Source organism: Callithrix jacchus, chromosome 18, assembly GCF_049354715.1.
Source record: "Callithrix jacchus isolate 240 chromosome 18, calJac240_pri, whole genome shotgun sequence".
NCBI lineage: Eukaryota > Metazoa > Chordata > Mammalia > Primates > Cebidae > Callithrix > Callithrix jacchus.
In genome coordinates, this window is record NC_133519.1 from 19,744,227 (window position 1) to 19,755,923 (window position 11,697).

The 11,697-nt window shown below is 49.1% G+C and overlaps 1 protein-coding gene across 1 annotated transcript; it reads left to right on the forward strand.

The window, feature by feature from the left end:
* The first annotated feature begins 237 nt into the window (after nt 1–237).
* On the forward strand, nt 238–11,139 carry FCRL6 (Fc receptor like 6). The gene is given in 8 exon segments (XM_035279144.3): nt 238–2,009; nt 2,012–2,137; nt 2,620–2,904; nt 3,061–3,342; nt 3,746–3,871; nt 8,141–8,275; nt 10,058–10,089; nt 10,190–11,139. Coding segments are annotated over 8 exon segments (1,251 nt in total). The 5' UTR covers nt 238–1,750; the 3' UTR covers nt 10,196–11,139.
* Nucleotides 11,140–11,697: the final 558 nt, after the last annotated feature.

The following is an 11,697-nucleotide window of genomic DNA, read 5'->3' on the forward strand; positions in this document are numbered from 1 at the left end:
GATTGGATGGTTGGGTGGTTGGATGATGGGATGGGTAGGTGGCTGGGTGGTTAAGTGGTTGGATGGTTGAGGGTTGGGTGATTGGTTGCTGGGATGTCTAGATGGCTGAGTGGTTGGGTGGCTGTATAGATGGACAGTTGGATGCTTGATGGCTGCGTTGCTTGGTGGTTGAGTGGCTATATGATGGGTGGTTAGAAGGTTGTGTGGGTGGGTGGGTGGGTGGTTTGGTGGCTGAGTGGTTGGATGTTTGGGTGGTTGGTTGAATGGGTGTAAGTCCCCATTGCTGAAGTAACAGGCTCCCTGTCAGAAAGTTCTTTTTGCTACTTAACCTAGTTGTGTTACTTGTTCTCTTGTAGTTCCCTGTGTTGGGAAAACTGGTAAGTGTTGTCCATGTCTCTTCTAGCTCAAAGTATGTCTATGAGCCAAAACTTACTGGATGGGAGCAGGACAGTGCCATGGGGTCCCCCAGGAACATCTGCAGAGCGGCACCAGAGTAGGCCTCTTCCTCAGGGATCTTGGCCTGTTCCCAGGAAGAGGAGAAACCTGGAACTCCACTAGTCTAAGGCCAAGGGCAGTCCTAGGGTGACCCAAGCCTCAGCAGTGGGGTTCTAGACCTCTATTCTATTTCCTTAAAAGTGACTATAGCCTCTGTCTTTTCTCCATGTGGATCTGAAGCTCCTATATTCTCAACTCAACAATACCGGGACTCCGTTCCTTCCTTTTATGTTCAGAGAAGCAGGCACCTTTGTCTGCTGATCAGTCTTCTCCTTCCTTCCTCGGATCCCCTTCCCTCCACCCCATTCTGTCCCACTGACCTCCGTGGAGCTTTCTGTCAAATAGGAAAAATTCTCATCTATGAAATCTTGACCTCCAAGGATATGCTCTGTGACTCCAGGGGAACAGAATTCAAACCAACACTTAGTGCTGCTAGAAAAAGCAGCTGTGGGAGCAAAGCTTACCATTTAGTAATGCAGTGAGCATCATCACTTTCAGGGTGAGGAGAGTGGGTTCTAAGGATCTGGAAGATCCAGGCAAGAGCAGGATGTTCCGGGGCTCCCTAACTGCTTACTCCTCATTACTCTCAGGCCATCAGGCCTGTTCAGAAGGCTGTCTGGGAACGGGGGTGTCTGGCTTATCAAAGAGATGATGCTGCTGCTGCTGTGCAGGTGAGGGTGGATCCCTGGGAGCTCTTCTGCTCACATCAGGGCACAGAATACATTTCAGGAATAGTGACAGAGAGAACAGATCCCTTCCGTGACAGTGGTGGAAGCTGAAACCCTGCTGAGTGGGGAGATGGAGTCTGGGCCTCAGAAAACCCAATGAGGAAGGCAGGAAGGAGACAGCTAAGGCTGTGACACCTCCAACACTCCTTACCAACTGCTTTCTGGTGGACAGAGATGCCACTATTATCAGAAGTGAAGGCTGAAGAAAGTGTCACACTAGGTAGCCAGAGGATGAGAAGTTAGTCCAGGCTGGAGGGAATTGAGGCAGGAGGAATGAGGCAAGACAACGAACAGGATGAATGCAATTAAGCCGAGCTTGCCAAGGCAGACAGGAAAGTGCGATAGAAAGAAGACAAGGAGGGTGGGTAGGAAGAAACCCAGAGAGAAGACACAGAGAATGGGAGGGGAAGGGAAAGGAATAAAGAGAAAGAGGGAAAAGGAAGGAAAGAAGGAAAGGAAGGAGAGGGAGTGAAGGAAGTCCAGTCCTGCCCTGCCCTGGCCGGCATGAAGGACTGGAGACAGAGACAATGCACCGGTGCCATCCAAGGGCCTCCATCCCCAGCAGAGGCCTTAGGCTGGGGGACAGAGGGAGAGAAGTGACCCATGGGACCTGCTGCTCCAGGGTTTCCCTGTTTCTGTGTCTCACAGCCTGGCTGTACCTCCAAGCCTGGCCAAACCCTGTATTTGAAGGAAAGGCCCTGACTCTGCAATGTCAGGGATGGAAGAATGCACCACTGTCTCAGGTGAATTTCTACAAAGATGGGAAAGTCCTTCATTTCTCTAAGGAAAGCAGGCTCTGTCCATGGGAGCAGCAACAGTGCAGAGCCATGGCCAGTACCGCTGCAACGGGCAGGTGATGTATATTCCACAGACATTCACATAAACTTCAGAGGCTGCCATGGTTCAAGTCCAAGGTGAGTCACCAGCTTGGGAGTTTGTGGGGCAGGAGGTACCACTCAGGGGTCCTGTCTCTAGAGGTCAGTAGCTCTCTGGGCAGGACCGTTGTCTCTGGCTGCCCCTCATGCTGGGCCAATGTGTGGGGCCCTGAGGTTTCCCAAGATGTTGTATGAATGTCTCCCTCCCTACCATGGGACACATCTGGAACCAGGAGAAGGAGCAGGGAGATCCCTGGGAGGGGGTGCTGGGAAGAGGATGGACCAGTCCAGGCTCACCCTTCGCCTGTGTGGACTAGAGGACCTCGAAGGCCCCCACTGGCTGTGAGGGAGTCAATTCAGAGCTTGTGGGTGAGGACAAGAGGACAGGTCCTGGGGATGAAACTGCCTCCCATCAGGAACCCCGGGCTGCAGCCTGGGATGAGTAGAAGCTCAGGCCTCAGCCTCCTGGGGCTTCATCACCCTGGACTTGCCTCCTGAGCCCTGGGCCTGCATCTCCCCAGAGTTGTTCCCACCTCCGGAGCTGAGTGCCGTCCCCTCTCCTGAGCCCCGAGAGGGGAGCCTGGTGACCCTGAGATGTCAGACAAAGCTGTACCCCCTGAGGTCAGCATTGAGGCTCCTCTTGTCCTTCCACAAGGACTGCCGCACCTTCCAGGACAGGGGCCCCCACCCAGAACTCTGCATCCCAGGAGTCAAGGGTGGAGACTCTGGGCTTTACTGGTGTGAGGCGGCCCCTGAGGGTGGCCAGGTCCAGAAGCAGAGCCCCCAGCTGGAGGTCAGAGTGCAGGGTAAGTGCACGAGTGCAGTGAGACGCCCCCAGGGGTCTGGGCATCAGGCAGTGGGACCCCCTGGGAGGAAGGGAGTTGGGAGAAGGGTCCCTGGGAGAGGTGGAAGCCAGGGTCCTGGGTGGTCAAGCTAAGCCTCCCACCCCATATATGTCCCAGCTCCTGTGTCCCGCCCTGTGCTCACTCTGCACCATGGGCCCACTGACCCTGCTGTGGGGGACGTAGTGCAGCTCTTCTGCGAGGCCCAGAGGGGCTCCCCTCCGATCCGGTATTCATTCTACCTTGATGAGAAGATTGTGGGGAACCACTCAGCTCCCTGTGGTGGAACCGCCTCCCTCCTCTTCGCAGTGAAGTCAGAGCACGATGCTGGGAACTACTCCTGCAAGGCTGAGAACAGAGTCTCCAGAGAGAGGAGTGAGCCCAAGAAGCTCTCTCTGAAGGGTGTGTTTTGTCCTCCAACAGAGCTTTGAGCCCCAGCAAGCTGACAGGGTCAGATCTCACCCTCTGTGTACCTCCCACCATGCCTGGCACAGTGCCATGGCAGCCACTGCATGACCAAGCGTGGACCCTAATTGGTCCATCTGTCCCCTGAGCCTGGCAGGGAAATACTGAAGTCCATGGGGAGTGGGAAGCATCATTGGGGGGGAGCAGTAACATGGTCACTCACGGTGTCACTGTCATCCTTGCTGACATCGCCTGAGCCATCCCTCATGCCCACCTACAAGGCTCCTCCCAGCCAGACGGCTCCCCCAATACCAGTCATTCTGCCTCCTGTTCCAGGCTGGAATGCATTTCTGAATTTTATCCTCAGTGCTCATGGCCACCTTCCTCTCCCCACTCCCAGGTTCTCAAGCCTTGTCTACTCCCACAGGCAGCAACCGGCTGGTTCCTTGGCTGCCTGCGAGCCTGCTTGGCATGATGGTCATTGCTGCCGCACTTCTGGTTTATTTGAGACCTCAGAGAAAAGCTGGTCAGTAACTCTCCTTGGCTTTCTTAGCTACCTGCCTAACCTTTGAAAAGCCAGAGTCTGACAGGACCAGCCACTCTCTTCTGGGTGCGGGGTGGGAGGAGGGACTTCTCTCCCTGTGTCACACAGAGGGGCACATGGAAGGACAGTTAATGCTTCCAAAACATACACACACACACATGCACTCACTCACATGCTGGCAGTCATCCGGAGATGCTCACAAACACGACCACACAGTCAGGCATGAACAGAACATAAACCGATGAATTACTACAAGCCAAACATGATGCATGTCAATGTCCTTTACATTAGAAAGACAATCTGTGGCTAGCAGAGCTCTGGTCTGCTTAGCAGAGGAGAAAGAAGACAGAATTACAGTGCATATGTACAGGCTCACTCACACACACTCACGTTGTACAGTACTTTACTGTGGCAGAGTGTGCAAAGGATATTAACTATCACAAAGGAAATACGATCAACAAGACTGAGCAACGGCCTGGCCCCAGCAGTACCTTTAGTTCCATAGCCTTGAGCCAGTTCACTATAAGACTCACTAAATCAGCTTCCTCTCCAGGGATACTGAAAGGGTTTAAGTTAATGAAGAGCATTTATCTAACACCTCATGTATTAGAGTGGCACATAGTGGGTGCTCAGTAAATTCTCATTCTAATCTGAGCAGATCACACCAGCAGGTTCCCAGGCTGCCCTTTCTCCTCTGTGCGTTCTCTAACTCTTGTAATCAAAGTCACCGAAAAGAAAAAGGTTGGCTAAAATTCTGATGTGGAGGAAAACAATCAGACAAATGACATATTCCAGACTCTCTTCTTCTTCCTGTCTCAGTCGTGATAATTAAGAATGAATGTTGGCTTTCATTCACAAATGGTTACGTGTTTATTCCAACTCTAACCTTTGCTCGCCTCAGGCACATGTAAGGAATGGCTACCAGTGCCAGAGCTATCTGGTGTCATTTCATTCCTAGGGTTTCAAATAAGCCTACAGAGATTCAGATAAACCCCACTTCCTCCTCTGCAGGGCAGTGTTTTTCTTTTCTACTTGTCTAGGACAAAGGTCATTGCTCTCATAGACCTCCAAAGCTATTTGCTTATTTAAGTTTGCAGCCCCCTCTGCTGAGAAATTTGGGATGAGCTTTCCAGGAGCTGGGCCAGCCTGCTAATTAAGGAAGACCACCCAGTCATATGTTCAAAGCATTCCTTTCTGCATTCATCAGGGTAGCTGAAAGGGTCGCTCCTCATCCCTAGTCCCAACACCCCGCCTCACCAGGCGCCTAGTGGGGGCTTGGACGAGACTTCAACTTCCTCTCCCCTTGTGAATTTGTAGTCTTCTGTCCATACCACTTCCTATCCCCACCCTTCTCACTAGTCTTGCCTCTGGATTCAACACAGGCTAGGTTTGCTCTAAGGTATCCCTTCCTAGTGGGGAAAAAGGAGAGGAGGCCCAGAGCTATTGGGGAGGTAGCTGGAGTAGGGAACCACAAACCAAAGATCTGTGAGTTGTATGTCATTGTGTCTAATAAAACCTCCTCCCAACGATGCAATCTTCCTTTGCTCCAGAGTCAAGGTCTAAACAGGCCAGTCCCCAAAGTAAGATGGAGTCAAGAAGACCATGAGCTTCAGCCACAGCTATCAGAGTCAGGTGGCAGAGATGGAGGAAAGACTGGTCCTTTAAGAGAAATAGGCCACATGGCATCATGGGAAGACTGGGTGTCAGAGCTATTGGGGAGGCAGCTGGAGTAGGGAACCAAACCCAGCACACTGCCTATTTTTGTAGATAAAGTTTTACTATAACGCGGACATGCTCATTTGTTTATTTTGTATGAGAGCTTTCATACTACAGAGTTGAATCATTGTGACAGAGACTATACAGCTCACAAAGCCAAAAATATTTACTGCCTTTTTGACAGTAAGATCTGTGAGTTGTATGTCATTGTGTCTCATAAAGCCTCCTCCAAATGGCCTCAGTAACACAGGCATTTCTGTTTCTGTCCACTCACCTCTGAGTCAAAGCATTAAAGGCAGGGTAACGTAGCACAACTTTCTCCCTCTCCAGCCCCGGACAAGGTGGTGAAAGTGTGGTCACTAGTGAAAGATCCTCAAGAAGAAGATGCCTTTCACAGGGAACAAAAGAGCATCCTCTTGATGTAGAGATTATATACCCTCACAACCAATCCTGAGCAGATGGGCTCCATTTTACCAAGGAGCCCATCTCCCATGCAAACAGGACGGCTGGTGGTGATCTTAATATCTCAGAATGTCGGGCACACAAAATATTCTTTAGAATATTGCTCAGAAAGTCACTTTCAGGTCCAAATCTATAGCTACACAGGAAAAACAGCCAGATCAATAGCCTTATTCTCCACACCCAGTTCTGAGAGTCTCAAACCATTTCCAGATAGCAAAGCCATTCTTCAACAAACAGAAATATACTGCCCTCAAAGACAGTCAACAGATGAGGTGTCCAAAGTCAATTTTTAGAACATTTGACCAAGGATGGTGTTACTGGAATGAGAATGAGGATATGGCCGTGCAAGGGGTCCACTTCAAAGTAGCACATACAGGTTCTGCTGTGCTTGTTTAAAAGTGTTCCTTTTACTACCTGTTGTCATACATCGCATAAAACAAAAGTCTGCCAAACTCATGGAACTCTTCATCGAATGGAGACTCAGAAACTGGGCTCATTTCTCAGCCCTGACAAATGAGCATTGGAGAATGCTTAATCATCAGGGATCTGTCTAGGTGTCCATAAATGCCCTCCTGATTTTATAGAAGAAGCAAGCCATTTCCACATATTCTACCCAGTGATTCTGATGCTTTCCAGCTGTTAGAGTAGTAAGTATTTTTTGGGCACCAGGCATGAACCAAGTGTCCTAAAATCTACATGTGACCCAATGCCTATCCCAGGAGTTACCTTTGAAGGTATGAAACCACCTGCTGTTTCAGAGGCAGTGTACTAATGGAGAAAAGGCATGAAACCTGGATTAAGATTCTGTCTCCACCACTTACCATGACCTTAAAAGAAGTCGCCTCTCCCAGCCTCAGTCACCTCATCTATGAAATGGATGTAAAAGTATCAACCTTTGCAAGATGCTTGTGAAGAACATTAGACACCAAAGAATTAGAAAGCAGGGTGTTTTTGAAATCTATGTGCTGGTCACTGGTAGGCTCTTTACTAGGAAGATTATGTTTTATTTGGATTGCCTGGCCTATGGTCAAAGTTATTATTTTTTCTTCCTTCAGAAAAGTGGCCTGACTGGTAAGCCTAGGCCCTCTCCTTGCAAAAATGTGATCCATTCTTGCTGGTAAGCCTAGGCCCTCTCCTTGCAAAAATGTGATCCATTCTTGCTGACCTTACTTCCTCCTAGTTTGTGATTCCCAAGGAGCCATCTAGGGTATTTTTTAAAGGAAACATCCCATAAAAATCAACCACGTCTAGACCTGTGAATCAGCCCTCCTAATCAAACCAGCCTCAAACTTCCAGCATCCTCTCTGCCATTCTTGCTCACAGCTTTCCTGTCCCCTGTCCCACCTGCCTTCTAAGAGATGCCCAGTGAATTGTGCCTTTGTATCTCCTAGGACCCTTTCCATCCCAGATACCACCCACAGCTCCAGGTGTGGAGCAGTGCCCACTATATGCCAATGATAAGGACTTCCAGCAGGATGGCGCTTTGCCCATGTGGGCCAAGAGCTTCTTAAGGGCAGTAAGAAAAAGGAAGCTCTCCCCAGATGACTCCAGTTCCTGAGCCCTGAGTCTCAGGAATTGGAATCATCTGGGAAAGGAAAACAAACAGCTTCTAGGAGGGCGTGATGAGGGAGCGCTGTGGAGCTGGTGGTGAGAGAGGGAGGTGGGAAGGGAGCCAGGGCTGCAGGAGATGCGGCAGGGAAGGTTTGGACCAAGGGTTGGCAACTTTACGGCCCATGGTCCAAACCCAGCTCACTGCCTATTTTTGTAGATAAAGTTTTACTATAACGCGGACATGCCCATTTGTTTATTTTGTATGAGAGCTTTCATACTACAGAGTTGAATCATTGTGACAGAGACTGTACAGCTCACAAAGCCAAAAATATTTACTGCCTTTTTGACAGAAAAAGTTGGTCAACCTGTGGTTTAAACCATATCAGGGCTAGGGAAGCTGCAAAAAATTGCTAAGGGGTCCAGACTCCTCCTGCATGATGGCTACCCCCACGTTAGTGACCAACCCCCATTGCCACTTATCACCATGACAGAGCCCAGATAGGCTTCTCTCCATGTCTTCAGGACACTTATGGCGTGAGGTGGGAGAGTCAGGTGGATCCTCTTTAAGCCTCATTCCTTCTCCAGTGCATCACCAGGAAGAGAAAAATGAAGGTGTCATCTACTCTGCGGTGCATGGAACCTCAAAGAGGAGTGGAGGTGAGTGATCTCGGGCCAAACTTGATACCTTTCCGAACAGAACTTTTGGACCTATGATGAAAGTATCACTGCAACTCTCATTGCCACCTTACCATTACTGTCATTACTGTGACCACCACCGCCACCATCAGCAAGACCATCGTATTTACCTCCATCATTGTTACCACCATCTCCTCCTTCACATCACCTCGGCCTTCACACCATCATCAGTGCTACCAGGACCACCACCACCATCTCCTCCTTCACTACCATCTCTGCCTTCACCATATCATCAATGCTACCACGACCACCACCATCATCTCCTCCTTCACTACCACCTCCGCCTTCACACCATCATCAATGCTACCACGACCACCACCATCATCTCCTCCTTCACTACCACCTCCGCCTTCACACCATCATCAATGCTACCAGGACCACCACCACCATCTCCTCCTTCACTACCATCTCTGCCTTCACACCATCATCAGTGCTACCACAACCACCACCACCATTTCCTCCTTCACTACCACCTCCGCCTTCACACCATCATCAGTGCTACCAGGACCACCACCACCATCTCCTCCTTCACACCACCTCCGCCTTCACACCATCATCAGTGCTACCAGGACCACCACCACCATCTCCTCCTTCACTACCACCTCCGCCTTCACACCATCATCAGTGCTACCACGACCACCACCATCATCTCCTCCTTCACTACCACCTCCGCCTTCACACCATCATCAGTGCTACCACGACCACCACCACCATCTCCTCCTTCACACCATCGCCGCCTTCACACCATCTTCAGTGCTACCATGACCACCACCCCATCTCCTCCTTCACTATCACCTCCGCCTTCACACCATCATCAATGACCACCACCACCATCTCCTCCTCCATAGCACACTCACCACAAATACCTCTAGGACCACTACATTCATCCCATTCTCAGCATCGTCTCCTCCACCACTGTTACCAGGATAACTGCAGAGTTTTTTGCCCTTTCCGAAACACTGGGAAGGACAAGAAAATATTTTTAAAAAATGATGCAATCTTCCTTTGCTCCAGAGTCTAAGTCTCAACAGGCCAGTCCCCACAATAAGATGGAGTCAAGAAGACCATGAACTCCAGCCACAGTTACCGGAGCCAGGTCACAGAGATGAGGGAAAGGCTGGTCCTTTAACAGAGAAATAGGCCACATGGCATCATGGGAAGAGTGTGTGTTTCTGAGTCTCAGAACTGAGTTTGAAACCTGACTTTATGTACTTACTCACTGTGTACTCAGCAAGTCAAGGGCCCTCTCTGAGCCTAAACTATAAAGGAGAGACAATGCCTGCTCTGCAAGATTACTATAAGTTGTTAGCAATGGAACCCAGGTTCTAGAAACAACCCTTAAAAATTGCCTACATGTAATAGATGTTCAAAAACAGGGAATTTTGTTATTGCTGTTGTTTTAATGTCTTACCTGCTCTGCTATTTCAATTGCTAGTCTGCAAAAATGGCGTGAATTGGCCTAGGGTTTCTGCTCCTTTCTGCAAATGGCAGTAGGGAAATGAACAACCAAGGAATCTCTTTACTGAGGGCAGGTTGCCCAGGACCTGAGGTCACACCACTGGTGTGTAGTACAACTGGAACTACAACCCAGGCCTCCCAATTCAAGGTTGAGGAGGAGTAAAAGGAATCTCTCCCGCTGGGTTCCCTGGCTCTCCAGAAGAAGACAGCCAGCCAGGATGGGTGGGAAGGAGAGGTACTCGCTGTGGTGCAGAGACCTGACCTGAGTGCGCTCTTTCCCCACAGCCAAGCCTGCTGAGTTCACCGCGGGAAGAAAGGTGAGCTGGGATCCCTGTTCCTTTCTCACCCTCTGTCTTACATCTGCCTCCTCATCCTGAGCCGACTCTTTCACAGGACTGTTCTGTGTCATCTATGCAGAGGTGAGATGCCTGCAGCCCAGTGAGGTTTCATCCAAGGAGATGAATATAAGAAGCAGGACCCTCTGCGATCCCCTTGGTGACTCTGAGGAGGTTCTCTGCTAGTGATGGTGTTTTCCTGTCAACACACACCCATTCCCAGTCTCCAGTGCTCCCTGGGAGGACAGTGGGCTCCTTGCCTCTTTTTGTGGGTCCTTCAGTTCCCAAGCCCAGCATCACAGAGCCCTTGAGCCCTTTTCCTGACCAGGAGAAACTGAACCCTGAGTTCTCTTCATAGCAGAAGACCAAGCAATGGAGTGGAAAGGGAGATGCCCCCACCAACAGACACACTTAAGTTCAAGCAGTGACACTGGACACAGAAGCCATAGATGTTTTCTTTCCATGCAAGCATGTGTTAGAGTCAGTTGCCCCCAATATATGTAATCATCCCCTCCACCACTGTAACCAGGATATATATATGAAACAGTCATGTGCCACATCACATTTCAGTCAATGACGGACTGCACACACAACAGTGGTCCCAGCAGAGTATAATGGAGTTGAAAACTTCCCACTGCTTAGTGATATCATGGCTGCCTTAACATCACAGCACAGCACATTTCTCACGTGCTTGTGGTGATGCTGGTACAAATGAGGTACAGCGCGCTAGTCATAAAAATATAGCACATACAATGATGTACAATAGCTTATATAAAAATGTAGCACATACAATGAGGTACAGTAGCTTATATAAAAATATAGCACATACAATGATGTACAGTAGCTTATATAAAAATATAGCACATACAATGATGTACAGTAGCTTATATAAAAATATAGCACATACAATGATGTACAGCAGCTTATATAAAAATATAGCACATACAGGCCAGGCGCGGTGGCTCAAGCCTGTAATCCCAGCACTTTGGGAGGCCGAGGTGGGTGGATCACGATGTCAAGAGATCCAGACCATCTTGGTCAACATGGGGAAACCCCATCTCTACTAAAAATACAAAAAATTAGCGGGGCATGGTGGCACGTGCCTGTAATCCCAGCTACTCAGGAGGCTGAGGCAGGAGAATTGCCTGAACCCAGGAGGCGGAGGTTGCAGTGAGCCGACATCGCGCCATTGCACTCCAGCCTGGGTAACAAGAGTGAAACTCCGTCTCAAAATATATATATATATATATATATATATATATATATATATATATATATATACATATATATAGCACATACAATTATGTACAGTAGCTTATCATATAAAAATATAGCACATACAATTATGTATAGTAGCTTATACTTGATAATGATAAACAAATATGTTACTGGTTTATGTATTTATTATAACTTTTTTTTTTGAGATGGAGTCTTGCTCTGTCGCCTAGTCTGGAGTGCAGTGGCACGATCTTGGCTCACTGTCACCTCTGCCTCCCGGGTTCAAGCGATTCTCTTGCCTCAGCCTCCTAAATACCTGGGACTATAGGCACGTGCCACCACGCCCAGCTAATTTTTGTATTTATTAATAGA